Source organism: Scyliorhinus torazame, chromosome 5 (genome assembly GCF_047496885.1).
Source record: "Scyliorhinus torazame isolate Kashiwa2021f chromosome 5, sScyTor2.1, whole genome shotgun sequence".
In the NCBI taxonomy this organism is placed as follows: Eukaryota; Metazoa; Chordata; class Chondrichthyes; order Carcharhiniformes; family Scyliorhinidae; genus Scyliorhinus; species Scyliorhinus torazame.
In genome coordinates, this window is record NC_092711.1 from 138,416,327 (window position 1) to 138,444,201 (window position 27,875).

General features: G+C 54.2%; 1 protein-coding gene across 1 annotated transcript; it reads left to right on the plus strand.

Moving 5' to 3' along the window:
- Nucleotides 1-519: 519 nt before the first annotated feature.
- On the plus strand, nucleotides 520-18,321 carry rec8b (REC8 meiotic recombination protein b). Its single transcript, XM_072507661.1, has 4 exons — nucleotides 520-1,498; nucleotides 2,321-2,389; nucleotides 14,412-14,554; nucleotides 18,215-18,321. Exons 1-4 carry the CDS (start codon nucleotides 1,443-1,445, stop codon nucleotides 18,292-18,294), a joined length of 348 nt encoding a protein of 115 aa, XP_072363762.1. The 5' UTR covers nucleotides 520-1,442; the 3' UTR covers nucleotides 18,295-18,321.
- Nucleotides 18,322-27,875: the final 9,554 nt, after the last annotated feature.

Below are 27,875 nucleotides of genomic sequence, written 5' to 3' on the forward strand. Positions count from 1 at the left end.
AGACTGAGAGATGGATAGAGACTGAGTGAGATAGACAGAGAGGGAGATAGAGACCGAGAGAGAGAGACTGAGAGATGGATAGAGACTGAGTGAGATAGACAGAGAGATAGAGTGATAGAGAGGGAGATAGATAGAGAGGGAGATAGAGAGGGAGATAGAGACTGAGAGAGAGATAGAGAGGGAGATAGAGAGAGACAGACTGAGAGAGACAGAGAGGGAGATAGAGACTGAGAGATAGATAGAGACTGAGTGAGATAGACAGAGAGATAGAGTGATAGAGAGGGAGATAGAGAGGGAGATAGAGAGAGAGATAGAGAGTGAGAGATAGATAGAGAGGGAGATACAGAGACAGACAGAGAGTGAGAGATAGATAGAGAGGGAGCTAGAGAGGGAGATAGAGAGTGAGAGATAGACAGACAGAGATAGAGAGGGAGATAGAAACAGAGAGATAGAGGGAGAGAGAGATACAGAGACAGACAGAGAGTTAGAGAGGGAGATAGAAACTGAGATAGATCGAGAGGGAGCGAGATACAGAGATAGACAGAGAGATAGAAACTGAGAGAGATAGAGAGGAAGATAGAGTGATAGATAGAGACTGAGATAGAGAGGGAGATAGATACAGAGATAGATAGAGAATAAGATAGAGAGGGAGATAGACAGATACTCAGAGGGCGATAGAGAGGAGATAGACGGAGAGAAATTGAGAGATACTTAGAGAGAGGGCGACAGAGAAAGACAGATAGAGAGGGCGATAGAGAGATAGATTGACAGAGATAGATAGAAAGGGGGATTAGAGAGGGATATACTCAGACAGAGAGATAGAGACAGAAAGATGCTCAGAGAGAGACAGACTAAGATAGAGCAATAGACTGAGAGTGAGAGACAGATACTCAGAGAGGGAGGGACAGATACTCAGAGTGAGAGACAGGTACTTTGAGAGTGAGAGATAGACAGAGATACTCAGAGAGTGAGAAAGAGTCAGATAGACAGAGATAGTGAGAGAGAGAGATACTCCGAGTGAGAGATAGAGAGAAAGTGATAGACAGTTACTCAGATAGAGATAGATAGACAGAGATACTTGGAGAGACAGATAGAGATAATCAGAGAGTGAGAGATAGACAGAGATACTCGAGAGTGAGAGATAGAGAGAGATAGACAGATACACAGAGAGAGACAGATGGAGAGTGAGCGAGAGATACTCAGAGGAAGATAGAGAGATAGACACAGAGAGAGGTATTCAGGGAGATAGATAGACGGAGATAGAGAGATAGACGGAGAAAGAGAGACAGACACAGAGTGACAGACGGTGAAGTAGAAACAGAAAGAGAAAAAGAGAGAAATAACAGGCACAGAAAAAGACAGAGGGGCAGACAGAGAAATAGATAGCGAGAGTGACGGGGCTAGAGAGAGTTCAGACGGTGTGAGAGGACCGACACTGCAGAATGTTCTATTTCCCCGATGTATTACAGAGAAATACTGGCAAATTTAGCACAATCTGGTGAGAGTGGGGGTGTACGGTGGTGGGCTTTCATCTGTGGGTGGGTGTGTGTGTGGGGGGTTCTGGGGTGGGGGTGGGTGTTGGTCCATGGTCAGGGGTGGCATTGTGTCTGTAGGACCTGAGCATCATTCGCATTAAGAATCTTATTGATGCCCTGTAAGGGGAAAGGTGGCCGGATCGAGCTCCCCTCTCCAGAGCCTTAGGCCTGTAATCTAGGGTCCACACACTCCTTGGGGACCAGTCCTGTCATGGTGGGGAGGGGGGGGGGGGGGGGGAGGCTAGCTGCCATGCCACCTCTTAGGGGAATGTCAAAGATCCCACATCCCCCTCCAGGAAGAAGGGTTATTTTGTCGCCTCTTATTTGGGCCTGTCCTCATTGGAGTTTAGAAGAATGAGAGGCGACCTTATTGAGGCAGACAGGATTCTCAGGGGGCTCGACAGGGTCGATGCTGAGAGGATGTTTCCTCCTGTGGGAGAGTCCAGGACCAGAGGGCAGAATCTCAGAGTAAGGGGGCCGCCCCATTTCAGACAGAGATGAGGAGGAATTTCCCCTCTCAGAGGGGGGTGAATGTGTGGAATTCTTTCCCGCAGGGAGCTGTAGAGGCTGGGCCGTTAAGTACGTTCAAGGCCGAGACAGACAGATTTTTAATCGGTGAGGGAATCGAGGGTTTATGGGGATAAGGCGGGAGATTGGAGTTGAGGATTATCACATCGGATCAGTCACAATCTCATTGAATGCGCGGAGCAAACCTGATGGGTCCCACAACTTATGGTCTCATGATCTAATAGATTAATTCCCACCTCTCTCTCTCTCTCTGTTAGGTTGGTGGCAACCAGGGCCGGGAAGGTGACCAAGCGAGACTACCTGAGGGTGAACGTAGTGAGAACTTGGTGAGTAACTGAAGCTCCTACTGGGATGGGGCATACTGTGACACGTCCAGTTTTGACACTCCTTGCCGCAAGCGTGTCCATTGTCCAAGGACCTAATATTCACACCTCAAGCCTCCCCAGGCCCTTCACGGGAGTGTTAACAGAATCACAGAACTGTTAAGAGGCAGAAGGAGGCCATTCGGCCCATCCTGTCTGCGACGTCTCTCCAAACGAGCATCGTGACTTAGTGCCCTTCTCCTGCCCTTTCCCCCCTGCGCATTGTTTCTATTCCGATAATCATCTGATCCCCTCTAACGCCTGGATTGAACCTGCCTCCACCACACTTCCAGACAGTGCATTCCAGACCCCAGCCACTCGCTGTGTGAAAACGGGTTTTCCGCACATTACATTTGCTTCTTTTGCAAATCACTTTACATCTGGGGGGCAGCACGGTGGAGCAGTGAGTTAGCACTGATGCCTCACGGCGCCGAGGTCCCAGGATCGATACCGGCTCTGGGTCACTGTCCGTGTGGAGTTTGCACATTCTCCCCGTGTCTGCGTGGGTTTCGCCCCCACAACCCGAAGATGTGCAGGGTAGGTGGATTCGCCACGGTAAATTGCCCCTTAATTGGAAAAAATGAATTGGGTATTCTAAATTTTAAAAACCTCGAAATCTGGGCCCTCTCGTTCTCGATCCTATCACGAAGCCGGAACAGTTTCTCCCCATCCACTCTGTCCAGACCCCCCCCCCCACATGATTTTGAACATCTCTATCAAATCCCCTCTCGGCCTCCTTCTCTCCAAGGAGAACAGTCCCAACCTCTCCAATCTAATAATAATAATTATTAATAATCGCTTATTGTCATAATGGCTTCAATGAAGTTACTGTGAAAAGCCCCTAGTCGCCACATTCTGGCGCCTGTTCGGGGAGGCCGGTACGGGAATTGAACCCACGCTGCTGACATTGTTCTGCATTACAAACCAGTCTATTCCCAGAACTGAAGTTTCTCCTTGTAAACCTCTTCTGTGCTCTCTCTCCAATGTGTTCACATCCTTCCTCTCGTGTGGCCCCCAGAACTGTGCACAATATTCCAGCCGAGGTCTGACTGGTGTCTGGTATCAGCTCAGTATAACCTCCTTGCTCTTGTACTCTTCTTCGGCGATCACTCGCCAACGAATTTGATTGTCCACCTAAGAAACTGTGTGTTAATGGTCGTAGGTTCTGTGAGTTCATGAGTTCTGTGGGTTCTTGCACGGTTGATGAAAATGAAAAATGAAATGGAAATGGCTTATTGTCACAAGTAGGCTTCAAATGAAGTGACTGTGAAAAGCTCCTAGTCACCACATTCCACTCAGCCTGTTCGGAGAGGCTGGTACGGGAATTGAACCGTGCTGCTGGCCTGCCTTGGTCTGCTTTAAAAGCCAGCGATTTAGCCCAGTGTGCTAAACCAGCCCGATCCTGGAGCCGCATCTTTGACCGCACACTTGGCTGTTGTTTCCGGGAGGTGGGATCGGTCCTTGGACTCTAGATCCCTGGTATTCCTTTATCAGGCTGCTATTCGGGGCCCCCTCTTGCCGTCCGGTATCCTGGAAGAATTGCGTCCCTTCAATCAGGAGGTTCATCAAAGTAAGTCTCTTCTGAGAAAGGGTTTCCCAGGCGTTGATGTCTTTGAGATAAGCCTTCAGGGTGCCTTTGTCCCCCTCTTGCTCGGGCGCCTTCCTTGAGCTGAGCGAATAAGTTTTCCTTTGGTAGTCAGGACTCTGACACGGGCAGCATGGTAGCATAGTGGTTAGCACAGTTGCTTCACAGGGCGGCATGGGGCGCAGTGGTTAGCACTGGGACTGTGGCGCTGAGGACCCGGGTTCGAATCCCTGCCCTGGGTCACTGTCCGTGTGCAGTTTGCACATGCTCCCCGTGTCTGCGTGGGTTTCGCCCCCACAACCCAAAGATGTGCAGGGTAGGTGGATTGGCCACGCTAAATTGCCCCTTAATTGGAAAAGAAAAATAATTGGCTACTCTAAATTTTTTTTTTTTTAAAAGCACTGTGGCTTCACAGCTCCAGGGTCCCAGGTTCGATTCCCGGCTTGGGTCACTGTCTGTGTGGAGTCTGCACGTTCTCCCCGTGTGTGCGTGGGTTTCCTCCGGGTGCTCCGGTTTCCTCCCACAGTCCAAAGATATGCAGATTAGGTGGATTGGCTATGCTAAATTGCCCTTAGTGTCCAAAAAGGTGAGGTTGGGTTACGGGGATAAAGGGGATAGGGTGGAGGAGTGGGGCTTAAATGGGGTTTCCAAGGGCCGGTCCAGACTTGATGGGCTGAATGGCCTCCTGCAATGTAAAGTCCATGATTCTAAGCACATGGCCGGCCCAGCGGACCTGGTTTTGGATGATGATGGCCTCGATGCTGGCACTCTTGGCTCCTACAAAGACACTGATGTTAGTACCTCTGTCCTCCCAGCCAATGTAGAGAATCCATCTCAGACAGCATTAATGGTACCTCTCCAGGACCTCGAGGTGGTGCCTGTATGCAATCCTAGTTTCAGAGCCGTACAGAGGTTGAGAGGACGTCCGCCTTGTACACGGCGATCTTGGTGTCAGCACGAATGTCATGATCATCAAAGACGCTCGTCCTTCGGCGTCCGAAGGAGAGGTGCTCACGGATTGGATACGATGTTGGATCTCCGCATCGTTGTCGGAGAGATGGCTCCCCAGGTGTGGGTTGGTAGGGTTTCTCCATTCATCCTGACGGAGGAAGAGACCAGGGGCGGGATTCTCCGCCTGGCGGGATGCTCCGCATTGCCGGCGCCCGGGGGTTTCCCGACGGCGCGGGGCTGCCCCACGATGGGAAACCCCATTGACCAGCCGGCGTAACGGGGAATCCCGCCGGCGGGTCGGGGCAGAAAAGTGGCGGGGCGGAGAATCCAGCCCCCTACCTTGCCCTGGAGCGGGTTGGGAGTTCTTTGAAGTGTTTACTCCAGCGAAGGCTGATATTTCCTCTCTCTGAAGAGGGTTCGGTCCTTACTCCGCACCGGTTTGAGGCCTAGGGTATTGGGTCCACCTATTGCCTTTGTGGCACTGAGGAAGCCCTGGGTGGCATGACCATCAGCGAGGAGTTGCAGCTCCTTAGCTTTCTCAGTCCATTGTTGGTTCTTGGTTCCCCAAGTTCTTCTTTGTATCTCCGTCTTGCTTCTTCTTGTTGATGAGCTCATGGATGGTGTGGCCGTTCTCGTCGAACCAGTCTTGGATGTTCCCTGGTCTTGCAGCCGATGGTTTCTTCACAGCTTGCGATGATGGCTGTCTTCAGATCTTTCCAGTTTTCCTCCACCCTATTGGATTGGAGGTTCTGGTGAAGACATTGTTGGAGGTTCACGAGCATACTGGGCTCTTGCAATCTCTCAACGTTGAACGTATTTCTGAACTGTTTCTCCATCTTCCGTTGCCTCTGATGGCGTTTGATGGACAGGGAGGAGCGGGCGAGCCGGTGGTCGGCCCAGCAGTCATCTGCACTGGTCATCGCTTTGGCGTTGAGGGCAACCTTTTGGTCTCCGATTCGGACAATGACAAAAGTCGATCATGTACCAATGCTTTGATCGTGGATGTCCCCAGGAAGTCTTAAACTTGTCTTTTTGGTGGAACGGTGTGTGAGCGATGACAAACTAGTTTTCCGCGCACGTGGCGCGCAGGAGAATCCCGTTGGAGTTGCAATTCCCAACTCTTTCCTTTCAGATGGTTCCTTTCCAGATTTGGGTGTCCAAAGGAGGATGATCTTATCTTCCTTAGGAATGTTGGAGAGTCCTGCGGCGCCGAGGTCCCAGGTTCGATCCCAGCCCCGGATCACTGGTCTGTGTGGAGTTTGCACATTCTCCCCGTGTCTGCGTGGGTTTCACCCCCACAACCCAAAGATGTGCAGGCTAGGCGGATTGGCCACGCTAAATTGCCCCTTAAATGGATAAAAAAATAATTGGGTACTCGAAATTTAAACAAAAAAGGAATGTTGGAGAGTATGGTGTCCAGCATGCAGAACTATTTACTATTGCCACAAGTAGGCTTACATTAACACTGCAATGAAGTTACTGTGAAAATCCCCCAGTCGCCACATTCCGGAGCCTGTCCGGGTCACAGAGGGAGAATTCAGAATGTCCAATTCACCTCACAGCACGTCTTTCGGGACTTGTGGGAGGAAACCGGAGAACCCGGAGGAAACCCACGCAGACACGGGGAGAACGTGCAAACTCCGCACAGACAATGACCCAAGCCGGGTATCGAACCTGGGACACTGGTGCTGTGAAGCAACAGTGCTAACCACTGTGCTACCATGCTGCCCAACTGGGGATCTCCCTACTTCTGCAGCCTTCATTTGCCATTGCAGCCGTTCATACCTCTATCTGTCTCTCCCCCTCTATCTGCCTCCCCCCTCAAACTGTCTCTCCCTCTATCTGTCTCTCCCCCTCTATCTGTCTCTCCCCTTCAATCTGTCCCTCCCCCTCAATCTGTCTCTCCTCCTCTATCTGTCTCTCCCCCTCTATCTGCCTCTCTCCCTCTATCTGTCTCTCCCCCTCTATCTGTCTCTCCCCCTCTATCTGTCTCTCCCCCTCTATCTGTCTATCCCCCTCTATCTGTCTCTCCCCCTCTATCTGTCTCTCCCCCTCTATCTGTCTATCCTCCTCAATCTGTCTCTCCCCCTCTGTCTCTCCTCCTCTATCTGTCTCTCCCCCTCTATCTGTCTCTCTCCCTCTATCTGTCTCTCCCTCTCTACCTGTCTCTCCCCCTCTATCTGTCTCTCCCTCTCTATCTGTCTCTCCCCCTCTATCTGTCTCTCCCCCTCTATCTGTCTCTCCCCCTCTATCTGTCACTCCCCCTCTATCTGTTTCTCCCCCTCTATCTGTCTCTCCATCTCTATCTGTCTCTCCCCCTCTATCTGTCTCTCCCTCTCTATCTGTCTCTCCCCCTCTATCTGTCTCTCCCCCTCTATCTGTCTCTCCCCCTCTATCTGTCTCTCCACCTCTATCTGTCTCTCCCTCACTATCTGTCTCTCCCCCTCTATCTGTGTCTCCCCCTCTATCTGTCTCTCTCCCTCTATCTGATCTCTCCCCCCTCTATCTGTCTCTCCCCCTCTATCTGTCTCTCCCTCTCTACCTGTCTCTCCCCCTCTATCTGTCTCTCTCCCTCTATCTGTCTCTCCCTCTCTACCTGTCTCTCCCCCTCTATCTGTCTCTCCCTCTCTATCTGTCTCTCCCCCTCTATCTGTCTCTCCCCCTCTATCTGTCTCTCCCCCTCTATCTGTCTCTCCCCCTCTATCTGTCTCTCCCCCACTATCTGTCTCTCCCCCTCTATCCGTGTCTCCCCCTCTATCTGTCTCTCTCCCTCTATCTGATCTCTCCCTTGATCTGTCTCTCGTCCTCTGTCTCTCTCCCTCTATCTGTCTCTCCCCCTCTATCTGTCTCTCCCCCTCTATCTGTCTCTCCCCCTCTATCTGTCTCTCCCCCTCTATCTGTCTCTCCACCTCTATCTGTCTCTCCACCTCTATCTGTCTCTCCCCCACTACCTGTCTCTCCCCCTCTATCCGTGTCTCCCCCTCTATCTGTCTCTCTCCCTCTATCTGATCTCTCCCTTGATCTGTCTCTCGTCCTCTGTCTCTCTCCCTCTATCTGTCTCTCTCCCTCTATCTGTCTCTCTCCCTCTATCTGTCTCGCCCCCTCTATCTGTCTCGCCCCCTCTATCTGTCTCGCCCCCTCTATCTGTCTCGCCCCCTCTATCTGTCTCGCCCCCTCTATCTGTCTCGCCCCCTCTATCTGTCTCGCCCCCTCTATCTGTCTCGCCCCCTCTATCTGTCTCGCCCCCTCTATCTGTGTCTCCCCCTCGATCTGTGTCTCCCCCTCTATCTGTGTCTCCCCCTCTATCTGTGTCTCCCCCTCTATCTGTGTCTCCCCCTCTATCTGTGTCTCCCCCTCTATCTGTGTCTCCCCCTCTATCTGTGTCTCCCCCTCTATCTGTGTCTCCCCCTCTACCTGTGTCTCCCCCTCTATCTGTGTCTCCCCCTCTATCTGTGTCTCCCCCTCTATCTGTGTCTCCCCCTCGATCTGTGTCTCCCCCTCGATCTGTGTCTCCCCCTCGATCTGTGTCTCCCCCTCGATCTGTGTCTCCCCCTCGATCTGTGTCTCCCCCTCGATCTGTCTCTCCCCCTCTATCTGTGTCTCCCCCTCTATCTGTCTCTCTCCCTCTATCTGATCTCTCCCTTGATCTGATCTCTCGTCCCCTATCTGTCTCTCTCCCTCTATCTGTCTCTCTCCCTCTATCTGTCTCTCGTCCCCTATCTGTCTCTCGTCCCCTCTATCTGTCTCTCCCCTCTATCTGTCTCTCCCCCTCTATCTGTCTCTCCCCCTCTATCTGTCTCTCCCCCTCTATTTGTCTCTCCCCCTCTATTTGTCTCTCCCCCTCTATCTGTCTGTTCACCTCTATCTGTCTCCCTCCTTCTGTCTGTCTCTCTCTCTCTGTCTGTCTCTCTCTCTCTGTCTGTCTCTCCCCCTCTGTCTGTCTCTCCCCCTCTGTCTGTCTCTCCCACTCTATCTGTCTCTCCCCCTCTATCTGTCTCTCTCTCTCTGTCTGTCTCTCCCCCTCTATCTGTCTCCCTCCCTCTGTCTGTCTCTCTCTCTCTGTCTGTCTCTCCCCCTCTGTCTGTCTCTCCCCCTCTGTCTGTCTCTCCCACTCTATCTGTCTCTCCCCCCCTGTCTGCCCCTCCCCCTCTATCTGTCGCTCCCCCTCTTTCTGTCTCTCTCTCTCTGTCTGTCTCTCCCCCTCTATCTGTCTCCCTCCCTCTGTCTGTCTCTCCCCCTCTGTCTGTCTCTCCCCCTCTATCTGTCTCTCTCTCTCTGTCTGTCTCTCCCCCTCTGTCTGTCTCTCCCCCTCTGTCTGTCTCTCCCACTCTATCTGTCGCTCCCCCTCTATCTGTCTCTCCCCCCCTGTCTGCCCCTCCCCCTCTATCTGTCGCTCCCCCTCTTTCTGTCTCTCCCCCTCTTTCTGTCTCTCCCCCTCTTTCTGTCTCTCCCCCTCTTTCTGTCTCTCCCCCTCTATCTGTCTCTCCCCCTCTATCTGTCTCTCCTCCTCTATCTGTCTCTCCTCCTCTATCTGTCTCTCCTCCTTTATCTGTCTCTCCCCCTCAATCTGTCTCTCTCTATATCCGTGTCTCTCCTCTATCTGTCTCTCCCCCTCTATCTGTCTCTCCCCCTCTATTTGTCTCTCCCCCTCTATTTGTCTCTCCCCCTCTATCTGTCTGTTCACCTCTATCTGTCTCCCTCCTTCTGTCTGTCTCTCTCTCTCTGTCTGTCTCTCCCCCTCTGTCTGTCTCTCCCCCTCTGTCTGTCTCTCCCACTCTATCTGTCTCTCCCCCTCTATCTGTCTCTCTCTCTCTGTCTGTCTCTCCCCCTCTATCTGTCTCCCTCCCTCTGTCTGTCTCTCTCTCTCTGTCTGTCTCTCCCCCTCTGTCTGTCTCTCCCCCTCTGTCTGTCTCTCCCACTCTATCTGTCTCTCCCCCTCTATCTGTCTCTCCCCCTCTATCTGTCTCTCCCCCTCTATCTGTCTCTCCCCCTCTATCTGTCTCCCCCCTCTATCTGTCTCTCCCCCCCTGTCTGCCCCTCCCCCTCTATCTGTCGCTCCCCCTCTTTCTGTCTCTCTCTCTCTGTCTGTCTCTCCCCCTCTATCTGTCTCCCTCCCTCTGTCTGTCTCTCTCTCTCTGTCTGTCTCTCCCCCTCTGTCTGTCTCTCCCCCTCTGTCTGTCTCTCCCACTCTATCTGTCGCTCCCCCTCTATCTGTCTCTCCCCCCCTGTCTGCCCCTCCCCCTCTATCTGTCGCTCCCCCTCTTTCTGTCTCTCCCCCTCTTTCTGTCTCTCCCCCTCTTTCTGTCTCTCCCCCTCTATCTGTCTCTCCCCCTCTATCTGTCTCTCCTCCTCTATCTGTCTCTCCCCCTCTATCTGTCTCTCCTCCTCTATCTGTCTCTCCCCCTCTATCTGTCTCTCCCCCTCTATCTGTCTCTCCCCCTCTATCTGTCTCTCCCCCTCTATCTGTCTCTCCTCCTCTATCTGTCTCTCCCCCTCTATCTGTCTCTCCCCCTCTATCTGTCTCTCCCCCTCTATCTGTCTCTCCTCCTCTATCTGTCTCTCCCCCTCTATCTGTCTCTCCCCCTCTATCTGTCTCTCCTCCTCTATCTGTCGCTCCCCCACTATCTGTCTGTGGTGGTATGTATTCGGGGTCATGTGGGACTGTCTAGCCGTGATGCTATTGGCTGACAGATCCCGGGTCCTGGTTGGCTGTTGACTCCTGGCTCCGCCCTGAAGGCAGAGTATAAGAACCCGAGTTTCTCCCCGCCGCTTCATTCTGTTGCTGAACTGCTGGGGACAAGTCTCGCTTAATAAAGCCTGAATCAACTTCATCACTGCTCGTCTCTCTCGTAAGTCGTTGTGCGCTACAATTTATTAAGCGAGCTTAAAGGACTATGGAGCTCCGGATCGCCCCGGAATGCCTGCGGATCAGCCCCCACGCAGCGAACTCGGCAGCAGTATTTAAACACTGGCAAGCATGTTTTGAAGGCTACCTTCAAACGGCCCCCGGCCGGATCACAGAAGACCAGAAAATGCAGGTCCTGCATTCGAGGGTAAGCCCGGAAATTTACCCTCTCATAGAAGACGCAGAGGATTTCCCGAAGGCGCTCGCATTACTGAAGAGATTCTACGTTCGCCCCGTGAACCAGGTCTACGCGCACTACCAACTCGCAACGAGACGGCAAAGTCCCGGAGAAACGCAAGAAGAATTCTACCCCACGCTGCTAATTTTGGGACGGGGCTGCAGCTGCCCGCCGGTGAACGCGATTGAACACACGGACATGCTAATTCGCGATGCGTTTGTGGCAGGTATGAACTCTCCCCAAATCCGCCAAAGACTTTTAGAAAGAGAGTCGTTAGGACTCTCTGAGGCACGGGCCATTGCAGCTTCCCTAGATGTGGCCTCGCAAAACGCCCACGCCTACGGCCCCGACCGCGCGGCAGCCCCTTGGGCTCCATGGACCCCCGTCGCGACAAACCCCCCCCCCCCCTCACAGGCTTGCGCGGTTAAAGCGCCAGACCATCCCGGGGGGGCCCGCTGCTATTTCTGAGGGCAAGCGAAACACCCCCGGCAGAGCTGCCCGGCCCGCGCAGCTATTTGTAAAAGCTGCGGCAGGAAGGGCCATTACGCGGCTGTGTGCCGATCCCGGGGGGTCGCCGCAATCCCCGGAGAAGAACGAGCCCAGCATAGCCCAAGCGCTCCCCAACCCCCCCAGCGCCCCATGTGCGACCCGCGGGCGCTGCCATTTTGGGTCCCGGGCACCACGAGGGGAGGATGGGCGCCGCCATCTTGTGACCCCCCAGCCACGTGCGATTCATGGGGGTGGCCATTTTGTCCACCCCCGACCATGTGCGATCCATGGGGGCGGCCATTTTGTCCACCCCCGGCCGCGTGCGATTCATGGACGCCGCCATCTTGGATGACAACAAAGGACCCCAGCACCGACGGCTCCACGGGGTCCGAAGAAGACGCCGCGAGACTACGACCACGACTGGCTTCGGTGACTCTGGATCAATCACGGCCCCGGACGCTCCAGACGACGACAACCACGGTGCTGATCAACGGACACGAGACATCATGCTTGATTGACTCGTGGCATCGGCGTGACACCAAGAATGTTGTTGGATTGTAACAAAAAAAAAATATTTTTTTTCTCTTACTAATATTGTAAATAGTTTCACAAACTTTGTACATAGCCCAGTGTAGGGCTAAAACTGTAGTAACATGCCCAAAATGTTCCTCCCAGGACCAGCCTTGTAAACCCCTACCACCATGCGAACCACCACCCCGCCGGGTTCCTTTTTAACAAGGGGTGAATGTGGTGGTATGTATTAGGGGTCATGTGGGACTGTGAAGCCGTGATGCTATTGGCTGACAGATCCCGGGTCCTGGTTGGCTGTTGACTCCTGGCTCCGCCCTGAAGGCGGAGTATAAGAACCCGAGCTTCTCCCCGCCGCTTCATTCTGTTGCTGAATGAGGGGGCATCTGTCTGTCTCTCCTCCCTCTGTCTGTCTCTCCTCCTCTATCTGTCTCTCCCCCTCACTCAATCTGTCTCTCTCTATATCCGTGTCTCTCCTCTATCTGTCTCTCCCCCTCTATCTGTCTCTCCCCCTCTATCTGTCTCTCCCCCTCTATCTGTCTCGTCTCGCTTAATAAAGCCTCATCGACATCATCACTACTCGTCTCTCTCGTAAGTCATTGTGCGCTACACTGTCTCTCCCCCTCTATCTGTCTCTCCCCCTCTATCTGTCTCTCCCCCTCTATCTGTCTCTCCCCCTCTATCTGTCTCTCCCCCTCTATCTGTCTCTCCCCCTCTATCTGTCGCTCCCCCTCTATCTGTCTCTCCCCCTCTGTCTGTCTCTCCTCCTCTATCTGTCTCTCCCCCTCACTCAATCTGTCTCTCTCTATATCCGTGTCTCTCCTCTATCTGTCTCTCCCCCTCTTTCTGTCTCTCTGCCTCTATCTGTCTCTCCTCTATCTGACTCACCCCCTCTATATAATGCTGGGGACAAGTCTCGTCTCGCTTAATAAAGCCTCATCGACATCATCACTACTCGTCTCTCTCGTAAGTCATTGTGCGCTACACTGTCTCTCCCCCTCTATCTGTCTCTCCCCCTCTATCTGTCTCTCCCCCTCTATCTGTCTCTCCCCCTCTATCTGTCTCTCCCCCTCTATCTGTCTCTCCCCCTCTATCTGTCTCTCCCCCTCTATCTGTCGCTCCCCCTCTATCTGTCTCTCCCCCTCTGTCTGTCTCTCCTCCTCTATCTGTCTCTCCCCCTCACTCAATCTGTCTCTCTCTATATCCGTGTCTCTCCTCTATCTGTCTCTCCCCCTCTTTCTGTCTCTCTGCCTCTATCTGTCTCTCCTCTATCTGACTCACCCCCTCTATCTGTTCTCCCCCTCTATCTGTCTCTCCCCCTCTATCTGTCTCTCCCCGTCTATCTGTCTCTCCGTCTCTATCTCTCTCCCCGCCTTCTATCTGTCCCCGCCTTCTATCTGTCCCCCCCCTTCTATCTGTCCCCCCTTCTATCTGTCCCCCCTTCTATCTGTCCCCCCCTTCTATCTGTCCCCCCCTTCTATCTGTCCCCCCCTTCTATCTGTCCCCCCCTTCTATTTGTCCCCCCCTTCTATCTGTCCCCCCCTTCTATCTGTCACCCCCCTCTATCTGTCTCCCCCCTCTATCTGTCTCTCGTCCCCTATCTGTCTCTCCCCCTCTATCTGTCTCTCCCCCTCCATCTGTCTCTCTCCCTCTATCTGTCTCTCCCCCTCTATCTGTTTCTCCCCCTCTATCTGTCTCTCCCCCTCTATCTGTCTCTCCCCCTCTATTTGTCTCTCCCCCTCTATTTGTCTCTCCCCCTCTATCTGCCTGTTCACCTCTATCTGTCTCCCCTCCTCTCTCTGTCTGTCCTCCTCTATCTGTCTGTCCTCCTCTCTCTGTTGCTCCTCCTCTATCCGTGTCTCTCCCCCTCTATCTGTCCCCCCCTCTATCTGTCTCTCCCCCTCTATCTGTCTCTCCCCCTCTATCTGTCTTTCCTCCTCTATCTGTCTCTCCCCCTCTATCTGTTTCTCCCCCTCGATCTGTCTCTCCTTCTCTATCTGTCCCTCCTCCTCTATCTCTCTCTCTCTATCCTCCTCTCTCTCTCTCTATCCTCCTCTATCTGTCTCTCCACCCTCTATCTGCCTCTCTCCTTCAATCCATCTTTCACTCTCACTCGCTGTCACTCTCATTCGCTGTGTCTCTGTCCATCTGTCCGCCTCAATCTCTCTTTCTCACTTTGTTTTGTCTCCACTGGCATATCTGTCTCACTGTGTCTCTGTTTCGTTCCCTCTGTTTGTCTCTCTGCCTCTCTCTGTCTTTCTCTCACCAGCTCCCCCTTTCTCTGCTCTGTCTCACTCTCACACCCTGGCACGGTGCCTGTGACATTTCTCTTCTCCCTTCTCCCCTGCAGTGAAGACATCATTCGGTACATTCTGGTGCAGGTCCGCCCTCTCTACCCGGGTACATCGCGCCCACGCTTTTCCCTCTACCTCTCGGCCCAGCTCGAAGTCGGCGTTGTGCGAGTCTACCACAGACAATGTCTGTACCTGATCGGTGAGTGTCAGGGGGGTCTGATGGCGGGGGAGGTGGAGTTGTTTGTGGGGGGGGGGAGCGTCTGAAGTCTAACTCCGTAGAGACTGGGCGAGTGACTCTCCGTAGAGACTGGGCGAGTGACTCTCTGTAGAGACTGGGCGAGTGACTCTCCGTAGAGACTGGGCGAGTGACTCTCCGTAGAGACTGGGCGAGTGACTCTCCGTAGAGACTGGGCGAGTGACTCTCCGTAGAGACTGGGCGAGTGACTCTCGGTAGAGACTGGGCGAGTGACTCTCCGTAGAGACTGAGCGAGTGACTCTCTGTAGAGACTGGGCGAGTGACTCTCCGTAGAGACTGGGCGAGTGACTCTCCGTAGAGACTGGGCGAGTGACTCTCCGTAGAGACTGGGCGAGTGACTCTCGGTAGAGACTGGGCGAGTGACTCTCCGTAGAGACTGGGCGAGTGACTCTCCGTAGAGACTGGGCGAGTGACTCTCGGTAGAGACTGGGCGAGTGACTCTCGGTAGAGACTGGGCGAGTGACTCTCGGTAGAGACTGGGCGAGTGACTCTCGGTAGAGACTGGGCGAGTGACTCTCGGTAGAGACTGGGCGAGTGACTCTCCGTAGAGACTGTGCGAGTGACTCTCCGAAGAGACTGGGCGAGTGACTCTCGGTAGAGACTGGGCGAGTGACTGTCCGTAGAGACTGGGCGAGTGACTCTCGGTAGAGACTGGGCGAGTGACTCTCGGTAGAGACTGGGCGAGTGACTCTGTAGAGACTGGGCGAGTGACTCTCGGTAGAGACTGGGCGAGTGACTCTCGGTAGAGTCTGGGCGAGTAACTCTCCGTAGAGACTGGGCGAGTGACTCTCGGTAGAGACTGGGCGAGTGACTCTCGGTAGAGACTGGGCGAGTGACTCTCCGTAGAGACTGGGCGAGTGACTCTCCGTAGAGACTGGGCGAGTGACTCTCCGTAGAGACTGGGCGAGTGACTCTCGGTAGAGACTGGGCGAGTGACTCTCGGTAGAGACTGGGCGAGTGACTCTCGGTAGAGACTGGGCGAGTGACTCTCCGTAGAGACTGGGCGAGTGACTCTCCGTAGAGACTGGGCGAGTGACTCTCGGTAGAGACTGGGCGAGTGACTCTCGGTAGAGACTGGGCGAGTGACTCTCGGTAGAGACTGGGCGAGTGACTCTCGGTAGAGACTGGGCGAGTGACTCTCGGTAGAGACTGGGCGAGTGACTCTCGGTAGAGACTGGGCGAGTGACTCTCGGTAGAGACTGGGCGAGTGACTCTCGGTAGAGACTGGGCGAGTGACTCTCGGTAGAGACTGGGCGAGTGACTCTCGGTAGAGACTGGGCGAGTGACTCTCGGTAGAGACTGGGCGAGTGACTCTCTGTAGAGACTGGGCGAGTGACTCTCGGTAGAGACTGGGCGAGTGACTCTCGGTAGAGACTGGGCGAGTGACTCTCGGTAGAGACTGGGCGAGTGACTCTCGGTAGAGACTGGGCGAGTGACTCCCGGTAGAGACTGGGCGAGTGACTCTCGGTAGAGACTGGGCGAGTGACTCTCGGTAGAGACTGGGCGAGTGACTCTCGGTAGAGACTGGGCGAGTGACTCTCGGTAGAGACTGGGCGAGTGACTCTCGGTAGAGACTGGGCGAGTGACTCTCGGTAGAGACTGGGCGAGTGACTCTCGGTAGAGACTGGGCGAGTGACTCTCGGTAGAGTCTGGGCGAGTGACTCTCGGTAGAGACTGGGCGAGTGACTCTCGGTAGAGACTGGGCGAGTGACTCTCTGTAGAGACTGGGCGAGTGACTCTCCGTAGAGACTGGGCGAGTGACTCTCCGTAGAGACTGGGCGAGTGACTCTCGGTAGAGACTGGGCGAGTGACTCTCGGTAGAGACTGGGCGAGTGACTCTCGGTAGAGACTGGGCGAGTGACTCTCGGTAGAGACTGGGCGAGTGACTCTCTGTAGAGACTAGGCGAGTGACTCTCGGTAGAGACTGGGCGAGTGACTCTCGGTAGAGACTGGGCGAGTGACTCTCGGTAGAGACTGGGCGAGTGACTCTCTGTAGAGACTGGGCGAGTGACTCTCGGTAGAGACTGGGCGAGTGACTCTCGGTAGAGACTGGGCGAGTGACTCTCGGTAGAGACTGGGCGAGTGACTCTCGGTAGAGACTGGGCGAGTGACTCTCTGTAGAGACTGGGCGAGTGACTCTCTGTAGAGACTGGGCGAGTGACTCTCTGTAGAGACTGGGCGAGTGACTCTCCGTAGAGACTGGGCGAGTGACTCTCTGTAGAGACTGGGCGAGTGACTCTCCGTAGAGACTGGGCGAGTGACTCTCTGTAGAGACTGGGCGAGTGACTCTCTGTAGAGACTGGGCGAGTGACTCTCTGTAGAGACTGGGCGAGTGACTCTCTGTAGAGACTGGGCGAGTGACTCTCCGTAGAGACTGGGCGAGTGACTCTCTGTAGAGACTGGGCGAGTGACTCTCTGTAGAGACTGGGCGAGTGACTCTCTGTAGAGACTGGGCGAGTGACTCTCTGTAGAGACTGGGCGAGTGACTCTCTGTAGAGACTGGGCGAGTGACTCTCTGTAGAGACTGGGCGAGTGACTCTCTGTAGAGACTGGGCGAGTGACTCTCTGTAGAGACTGGGCGAGTGACTCTCTGTAGAGACTGGGCGAGTGACTCTCTGTAGAGACTGGGCGAGTGACTCTCTGTAGAGACCGGTAGAGACTGGGCGAGTGACTCTCTGTAGAGACAGGGCGAGTGACTCTCCGTCGAGACTGGGCGAGTGACTCTCTGTATAGACTGGGCGAGTGACTCTCCGTCGAGACTGGGCGAGTGACTCTCGGTAGAGACTGGGCGAGTGACTCTCGGTAGAGACTGGGCGAGTGACTCTCGGTAGAGACTGGGCGAGTGACTCTCCGTAGAGACTGGGCGAGTGACTCTCTGTAGAGACCGGTAGAGACTGGGCGAGTGACTCTCCGTAGAGACTGGGCGAGTGACTCTCTGTAGAGACTGGGCGAGTGACTCTCTGTATAGACTGGGCGAGTGACTCTCCGTCGAGACTGGGCGAGTGACTCTCGGTAGAGACTGGGCGAGTGACTCTCCGTAGAGACTGGGCGAGTGACTCTCTGTAGAGACTGGGCGAGTGACTCTCCGTAGAGACTGGGCGAGTGACTCTCCGTAGAGACTGGGCGAGTGACTCTCCGTCGAGACTGGGCGAGTGACTCTCCGTCGAGACTGGGCGAGTGACTCTCTGTAGAGACTGGGCGAGTGACTCTCTGTAGAGACTGGGCGAGTGACTCTCGGTAGAGACTGGGCGAGTGACTCTCGGTAGAGACTGGGCGAGTGACTCTCGGTAGAGACTGGGCGAGTGACTCTCCGTAGAGACTGGGCGAGTGACTCTCTGTAGAGACTGGGCGAGTGACTCTCGGTAGAGACTGGGCGAGTGACTCTCCGTAGAGACTGGGCGAGTGACTCTCTGTATAGACTGGGCGAGTGACTCTCCGTAGAGACTGGGCGAGTGACTCTCCATGGAGGCTCGACTTAATGCAGTTCGTGGAAGATGATATCGGGAGATCCTGCAGACGCGCACAGCCACGCCTGCATCCTCTAATCTTCTGGTCTCTCTTTATTTCTTCTTGCCATCTCCCATTCTCTCAATTCACTTCCAGACGAGATCCAGCAGATTCTGGATCGCTTGCATCGTGTGGAGGCCCAAGCTCGAATCAACGTGGTGGACCTGCAGCAGTGAGTGCCCCCGAGCCCTGGGGCGAGCAACTCTGGCAGAGAGAGAGAGAGAGAGAGGTTCTGGCACGCTGGGAGTGGCCATGCGGGGGAGGGGAGAGCGACGGGGGAGGGGTGGGGGAGAGAGGGAGCTGGGGGGCGGGGCAAGAGGAGTGGGGGAGAGAGGGAGGTGTGGGGGGAGAGAGGGAGGTGTGGGGGAGAGAAGAGGAGGTGTGAGGGAGAGAAGGGGAGTGGGAGTGGCGAAAGGGGGGGTGTGGGGGAGAGGGGGAAGTGTTGGGGGGGAGAAGTGTGTGTGTGGGGGAGAGAAGGGCGAGTGGGGGACAGGGGGGTACTGTGTGTGGCAGCGAGTGGTGAGTGTCAGGAAGAGGGGGTTGTGGAGGAGAGTTGTGGGGTGGGAGACAGTGAAGTGTGTGTGGACAAGTGTGGGGTTTGTGGAGGGGAGAGAGGGATGTGGGAGAGAGAGAGACTGGAGCATCAGAGTGAGGGATGTGAGAGAGAGAGAAAGACTGGAGGTGTGTAGAGGAGAGTGGGGGTGTCAGGGAGAGAGAGGGAAGGTTTTGAGAGCGTGTGTGAGGCACGATCAATTGGACAAAGACGATAGTTGAATCCAACTGAGGCTTTTTTGCAATCAGATGTGTGGCCTCCCACAGCATCTGGCAAAATGGCTGCTGGCTGGAGGACGCGCATATTTATACAGGCAGGGACTACCGGCGAACCTGTAATACAGGTGTGGTAAATCACTGTGTTCCTATATTAAGGGTTGTACGGTAGAACCTACACTACAGGTTCACCTGGGCCCCCTGCATGCTAGCTCCGCCCAGGAGGTGGGGTATAAATATGCGTGGCCTCCAGCTCACAGCCATTCCGCCAGCTGCTGTAGGAGGCCACACTTCAGGTACTAATAAAGCCTCAGTTTGAATTCAACTTTGTCTCCAGCCAAATTGATCGTGCCTCAATTTATTAGTATCTGATTCAGAAGATGGACCTCCGGATTAAACCAGATCGCCTGCAGCTGGATCCACACGCAAGCGACGCCAGAAAGGACTTCCAGCACTGGCTACCTTGTTTTGAAGCGTATATCAACGCGGCGCCGACCCCTGTTCCAGAGGCTCAGAAGATTCAAATATTGTACTCCAGACTCAGCTCCAAAGTCTTCCCGCTGATCCAGGATGCGCCCAATTACGCTGATGCTATGACTCGACTCAAAGAGAATTATGAGCAGAAGACGAACACGCCAGACACACGCTCGCAACGCGTGCTCAACTACCTGGTGAGTCAATCGAGGACGTCTGGAGGGCCCTGATCCCACTAGTTCGGGACTGTGACTGCCAGGACGTTACAGCTAAGGAGCACTCAGATCTCCTTATGCGGGACGTTTTTGTAACTGGGATTGGGTCCGATGTTATCAGGCAGCGGCTCCTAGAAGGGGCCACGCGCGACCTCGCAGAGACTAAAACACTAGCGCTTTCCATGACTGTCGCCCTGCGCAATGTACAGTCCTACCCCCTCCACTCCGCAGCACATGGAGACCAACGGCGCTTCAGGACCCCGACGCAGCGGCCGCCTCGCTACCCGACGATCAACCACGACTCGCATCCATGGCAATCGACCAGTCCCGACCACATGACCAACGCATCCACCAGCGTGAAAGTCAATGGCCATGTGACCTCCTGCCTACTGGACTCCGGGAGCACCGAGAGCTTTGTACATCCAAATACGGTAAGGCGCTGCTCCCTTAAGGTACACCCTACCAATCAAAGTATCTCCCTGGCCTCCGGATCCCATCACGTAGCGATCCAGGGGTACTGCATGGCCACGCTCACAGTCCAAGGCGTAGAGTTCCACGGTTTTCGCCTCTACGTCCTCCTTAACCTCTGCGCTGCACTTATCCTTGGCCTGGATTTTCAGTGCAGCCTCCAGAGCCTGACCCTTAAATTCGGCGGACCCGTAACACCCCTCACTGTGTGCGGCCTCACGACCCTAAAGGTCGATCCTCCTTCCCTCTTTGCCAATCTAACTCCAGATTGCAAACCCGTCGCCACCAGGAGCAGACGGTACAACACCCAGGATAAGGCCTTCATCAGGTCCGAGGACCAGCGGTTGCTTCAGGAGGGAGTCATCGAGGCCAGCAACAGCCCCTGGAGAGCTGAAGTGGTAGTGGTTAAGTCTGGGGAGAAAAATGAAATGGTCGTGGACTACAGCCAGACCATCAACAGGTACACGCAGCTCGACGCGTACCCCCTCCCACGCATATCTCACATGGTTAACCAGATTGCACAGTACCGGGTCTTCTCAATGGTGGACCTGAAATCCGCTTACCACCAGCTCCCTATCCGTAAATCGGACCGGCCATACACCGCCTTCGAGGCAGACGGCCGTCTATATCACTTCCTTAGGGTCCCCTTCGGCGTCACCAATGGGGTTTCGGTCTTCCAAAGGGAGATGGACCGAATGGTCGACCGGTATGGCTTGCGGGTCACGTTTCTGTACCTAGACAATGTGACCATCTGCGGCCATGATCAGCAGGACCACGACTCCAACCTTGCTAAATTTCTCCGCACCGCCACTCTCCTCAACCTCACGTATAACAAGAAGTGTGTGTTCCGTACAAACCGCCGAGCCATCCTCGGCTACGTGGTCCAGAATGGAGTTCTGGGGCCCAATCCAGACCGCATGCGCCCCCTCATGGAGCTTCCCCTCCCCCACTGCCCCAAGGCCCTCAAACGCTGCCTGGGGTTCTTCTCGTCTTACGCACAGTGGGTCCCAAACTATGCGGACAAGGCCCGCCCACTCATACAGTCCACTCATTTCCCCCTGACGGCCGAGGCCCAACAGGCTTTCGCCCGGATCAGAGCTGATATTGGCAAAGCTGGAATGCACGCTGTAGACGAAACACTTCCTTTCCAAGTAGAAAGCGACGCATCGGACGTCGCCCTTGCCGCCACCCTCAACCAGGCAGGCAGGCCCGTGGCATTCTTTTCCCGCACCCTCCATGCCTCCGAAATTCGTTACTCATCCGTCGAAAAGGAGGCCCAAGCTATCGTTGAGGCTGTGCAACATTGGAGGCATTACCTGGCCGGCAGGAGATTCACTCTCCTCACTGACCAACGGTCGGTAGCCTTCATGTTTAACAACACACAGCGGGGCAAGATCAAAAACGATAAAATCTTGCGGTGGAGAATCGAGCTCTCCACCTATAATTACGAGATTAAGTATCGCCCTGGCAAACTCAATGAGCCCCCAGACGCCCTATCCAGAGGTACATGTGCCAGCGCACAGGTAGACCGACTCCGGGCCCTGCACAACAGCCTTTGTCACCCAGGGGTCACTCGGTTGTACCACTTCATTAAGGCACACAATTTGCCCTACTCCGTCGAGGAAGTCAGGACGATCACCAAGGACTGCCAGGTCTGTGGGGAGTGCAAACCGCACTTCTACCGGCCGGACTGCGCGCGCTTGGTGAAGGCCTCCCGCCCCTTTGAATGCCTCAGCGTGGATTACAAAGGCCCCCTCCCCTCCTCTGACCGACACACGTATTTCCTCAGTGTGATTGATGAATACTCCCGTTTTCCCTTCGCCATCCCATGTCCCGACATGACGTCTGCCACCGTCATTAAAGCCCTTAATTCTATCTTCACTCTGTTCGGCTTCCCCGCCTACATCCACAGTGACAGGGGATCCTCATTCATGAGTGATGAGCTATGCCAGTTCCTGCTCAGCAGGGGTATCGCCTCCAGCAGAACGATGAGCTACAACCCCCAGGGAAACGGACAGGTAGAAAGGGAGAATGGGACGGTATGGAACGCAGTCCAGCTGGCCCTAAGGTCCAGAAATCTCCACATCCGGGGTATCGCTCCCGACTTGGCTCACAGCTCCGGGAACCGTGCTTCTCCATAAACATGTGCGGCTCCACAAGGCGGATCCGTTGGTGGAAAGGGTGCACCTGCTCCGCGCAAACCCACAGTACGCCTACGTGGCGTTCCCCGACGGCCGCCAGGATACCGTCTCCCTCAGGAACCTGGCACCAGCAGGTTCCACCCCCACACCACCCCCGGCGCCACCCTCCCCATCACCCCCCCCCCCCCCCCCGTACGATTTTCCGTCCTCACCCTGCCCACCCCCATTGATGAAGAGGATTTTGGCACGCTCCCGGAGTCAACTTCGACCACGACAGCACCGTCGACCCCAGAGGACGATCAAGGCGCCGGACCGGCTGAACCTCTGACCGGCCCACCGGATGACCAGAAACATATTTTTTCACTGTTCTGTAAATATTAAAGATTAAGAATTGTATATAATTATCCACCACCCCCGCCGGACTCAATTTTAACAGGGGGTGAATGTGGTAAACCACTGTGTTCCTATATTAAGGGTTGTACGGTAGAACCTGCACTACAGGTTCACCTGGCCCCCTGCATGCTAGCTCCGCCCAGGAGGCGGGGTATAAATATGCGTGTCCTCCAGCTCGCAGCCATTCCGCCAGCTGCTGTAGGAGGCCACACTTCAGATACTAATAAAGCCTCAGTTTGAATTCAACTTTGTCTCCAACCAAATTGATCGTGCCTCAACAGGTCCGACTGAACATTACCTAATACAGGTGCAACCGTGGTTTGCCGCAGTGTGAGGGAGAGTTACGAGTGGAGAGGGTGGGCTGGGGTAAGGAAGAGAGGGAGGCGGTGGAGTGTGAGTCCCACTCTGCGCTGTCACAACTGCCCACCTCTCTCTCCCTGTCGCTCTCTGTTCCAGGCCGAACCTGCTGTTGATGCCTGACATGGCTGCCCTGATGGAGACCTACGAAGGAGCATTTGATCCTTTCTTCGGGGTGATGTTTAGCCCTGTGCTGCCCAGTCCTGGTCACGTCCCACAGGTAAGTGAAGAGCAAGAATCCTTTATCGCCTGGCGCCTCCGCTCCAGATACTCCTCCTGCCTCCTACAACCCCTCCCTTGCCCAAATCTGTTTCCCAGAAATTCTCCCACACCCCTGTTTGTCTCCGAAGCTCTCCAATGAATCCCCAGTTTGTCCTCTGCACTCTATGATCACCTCCGGTCTGTCCCCTGCTCCCATAACACTGTCCCCAATCAAACATTCCCAGGACAGGTACAGCACGGGGTTAGATACAGAGTAAAGCTCCCTCTACACAGTCCCCATCAAACACTCCCAGGACAGGTACAGCACGGAGTTAGATACAGAGTAAAGCTCCCTCTACACTGTCCCCATCAAACACTCCCAGGACAGGTACAGCACGGGGTTAGATACAGAGTAAAGCTCCCTCTACACTGTCCCCATCAAACACTCCCAGGACAGGTACAGCACGGAGTTAGATACAGAGTAAAGCTCCCTCTACACTCCCCATCAAACACTCCCAGGACAGGTACAGCACGGGGTTAGATACAGAGTAAAGCTCCCTCTACACTGTCCCCATCAAACACTCCCAGGACAGGTACACACGGGGTTAGATACAGAATAAAGCCCCCTCTACACTGTCCCCATCAAACACTCCCAGGGCTGGTACAGCACGGGGTTAGATACAGAGTAAAGCTCCCTCTACACTGTCCCCATCACACACTCCCAGGACAGGTACAGCACGGGGTTAGATACAGAGTAAAGCCCCCTCGACACTGTCCCCATCAAACACTCCCAGGACAGGTACAGCACAGGGTTACATACAGAGTAAAGCCCCCTCTACACTGTCCCCAGCAAACACTCCCAGGGTTGGTACAGCACGGGGTTAGATACAGAGTAAAGCTCCCTCTACACTGACCCCATCAAACACTCCCAGGACAGGTACAGCATGGGGTTAGACACAGAGTAAAGCTCCCTCTACACTGTCCCCATCAAACACTCCCAGGGTTGGTACAGCACGGGGTTAGATACAGAGTAAAGCTCCCTCGACACTGTCCCCCTCAAACGCTCCCAGGACAGTTACAGCACGGGGTTAGATGCAGAGTAAAGCTCCCTCTACACTGTCCCCATCACACACTCGCAGTACAGGTACAGCACGGGGTTAGATACAGAGTAAAGCTCCCTCGACACTGTCCCCCTCAAACACTCCCAGGACAGGTACAGCACGGGGTTAGATGCAGAGTAAAGCTCCCTCTACACTGTCCCCATCACACACTCGCAGTACAGGTACAGCACGGGGTTAGATACAGAGTAAAGCTCCCTCCACACTGTCCCCATCAAACACTCCCAGGACAGGTACAGCACGGGGTTAGATACAGAGTAAAGCTCCCTCTACACTGTCCCCATCAAACACTCCCAGGACAGGTACAGCACGGGGTTAGATACAGAGTAAAGCTCCCTCTAGACTGTCCCCATCAAACACTCCCAGGACAGGTACAGCACGGGGTTAGATACAGAGTAAAGCTCCCTCTACACTGTCCCCATCAAACACTCCCAGGACAGGTACAGCACGTGGTTAGATAGAGAGTAAAGCTCCCTCTACACTGTCCCCATCAAACACTCCCAGGACAGGTACAGCACGGCGTTAGATACAGAGTAAAGCTCCCTCTACACTGTCCCCATCAAACACGCGTAGCATGGGGTTAGATACAGGGAGTGCAGGGACAAATATGAACTAAAGCACATTGTGTTTTGCGTCTGGTTGCAGATGGAGCTTCTCGAGATGCCTCCAGAGCTGGAGGGCCTACCCAAAGTCTCGTCTAAAATCAAGGGTCAGTACGTGGCCATATCTCACCTGGATGTTCTGTGTGAATTGGGAATGCGTTGGGAGGCAGGTGTGATATAGGGGAGTACCAGCCTGGATGATCTATCCTGATCATTTTTCTTTATGCTTCCACGGGATGTGGGAGTCACTGGCCAAGGCCCCCGGCATTTGTTTTCCATAAGACACAGGAGCAGAATTAGGCCACTCGGCCCATCGAGTCTGCTCCGCCATTCTATCATGGCTGATATTTTTCTCATCCCCATTCTCCTGCCTTCTCCCCATAACCCCTGATCCCCTTATTAATCAAGAACCTATCTATCTCTGCCTTAAAGACACTCAGTTAATTGGCCTCCACAGCCTTCTGCGGCAAAGAGTTCCACAGATTCACCACCCTCTGGCTGAAGAAATTCCTTTTCATCTCTGTTTTAAAGGATCGTCCCTTGAATCTGAGATGGTGTCCTCTAGTTCTAGTTTTTCCTACTTGTGGAAACATCCTCTCCACGTCCACTCTATCCAGGCCTCGCAGTATCCCAGAAGTTTCAAAAGATCCCCCACTCATCCATCTAAACTCCAATGAGTACAGACCCAGAGTCCTCACCGTTCCTTATACAGTTCTTCATTCCAGGGATCAGTTTTGTGAACCTCCTCTGGCCCTTTCCAAGGCCAGCACATCCTTCCGTCGATATGGGGCCCAAAACTGCTCTCAATACTCCAAATGGGGTCCGACCAGAGCCTAATACAACCTCGGAAGTACATCCCTGGTCTTTTATTCTAGCCCTCTCGACATGAATACATTGCATTTGCCTTCCTAACTGCCGGCTGAACCTGCACGTTAACCTGAAGAGAACCGTGAACAAGGACTCCCAAGTCCCTTTGTGCTTCTGATTTCCTAAACATCTCCCCATTTAGAAAATAGTCGATGCCTCCATTTCTCCTTCTAAAGTGCATAACCTCACACTTTTCCACATTGTATTTAATTTGCCATTTCTTTGCCCACTCTCCTAGCCTGTCCAAGTGCTCCTGCAGCCCCCTTGCTTCCTCAATACTACCTGTCCCTCTACAGATCTTTGTATCATCTGCAAACTTAGCAACAATGCCTTCAGTACCTTCTTCCAGATCATTAATGTAAATTGTGAAAAGTTGTGGTCCCAGCACAGACCCCTGAGGCACACCACTAGTCACCGGCTGCCATCCTGAAAAAGACCCCTTAATCCCCACTCTCTGCCTTCTGCCAGTCAGCCAATACTCTATCCATGCCAGGATTTTACTCCACGATCTCATCTTTAATAATGGACTCTAAACTTTTGCCAATGACCAAAGTCAGGCTAACCGGCCTATAAGTTCCCATCTTCTGCCTCCCCCCTTCTTAAACAGTGGTGTTACATTAGCCACTTTCCAGTCCTCTGGGACCTTTCCTGCCTCCAGTGATTCCTGAAAGATCACGACCAATGCCTCCACAATCTCCTCAGCTATCTCTTTTAGAACCCTGGGGTGTAGTCCATCCGGTCCAGGTGATTTATCCACCTTCAGACCTTTCAGTTTCCCCAGAACCTTCTCCTTAATAATGGCCACTGCACTCACCTCTGCCCCCTGGTTCTCCTGGAGCTCAGGCATCCCACTGGTGTCTTCCACCGTGAAGACTGATGCAAAGTAACTATTCAGTTCATTTGCTATTTCTTTGTTTCCTATTATTACTTCTCCAGCCACATTTTCCAATGGCCCAATGTCTATTTTTGCCTCTCTCTTACCTTTTATATATTGAAAAAAACTCTTCCTATCTTATATTAGTAGCTAGCTTGCACTCGTATTTCACCTTCTCCCTCCTTATTGTTTTTTTTAGTTGTCCTCTGCTCGCTTTTAAAGGCTTCCCAATCCTCTGGCTTCCCACTAACCCTCGCCACTTTGTATGCTTTTAAAAAATAGCTTTTATGCTCTCCTTGACTTCCCTTGTCAGCCATGGTGCCTTGCCCCCCCCCCCCCCCCCCCCTTAGCATGTTTCCTGCTCCTTGGGATGAATTTCTGTTGTGCCTCCCGAATAACCCCCATAAACTCCTGCCATTGCTGTTCCACCGTCTTCCCTGCGAGGCTCCTTTTCCAATCAACACTGGCCAGCTCCTCCCTCATGTCTTTGTAGTTACCCTTATTTAATTGTAATACTGTTACACCTGATTCCAGCTTCTCCCTCTCAAACTGCAGGGTAAATTCTATCATGTTGTGGTCACTGCTCCCTAAGGGTTCCTTCACCTTAAGATCCCTAATCAAACCTGCCTCATTACACATCATTAAATCCAGAATTGCCTGTTCCCTAGTAGGCTATGTCACAAGCTGCTCCAAAAAACCATCTCTTAGACATTCCACAAATTCCATTACTTGGGATCCACTACCAACCTGATCTTCCCAGTCCACCTGCATATTGAAGTCCCCCATGATTATTGTGACATTGCCTTTTTTACATGCCTTTTCTATATCCTGACGAAGGGCGGGATTCTCCCAACGGGAGTCTAAGTGCCGACGGCGGTTAAAAACCGGAGTGTTTTACTCCGGCGTCGGCTCCCAGACCCCATTCTGGGGCCTCCGTGGGGCTGGCAGGGGCGCGGCACGATTTGCGGGGGCAGGCCTCGGCACGGCATCGGGGCCTCGGCGCGGCGTCGGAAACCCGGCGCCGAGTAAAAGACGCACCGCCTTGGGTCCCGCGCATGCGCAGTGGCCGTCCTCCCCCAGGCCGCCCCGCACATAAATGGCGCAGGGATATAACATTGCCGGCGGAGGAAAGGAGGCCAGCCGACAGAGAGGCTGGCCCGCCGATTGGTGGGCCCCGATCGCGGGCCAGACACCATCGGAAGGGCCCCCCCCCCACCCCCGGTGAGGGATCCCCCCTCCCCCACCCACAGGCTGCCCCCCCGAGCGTTCCCGCAGAGTT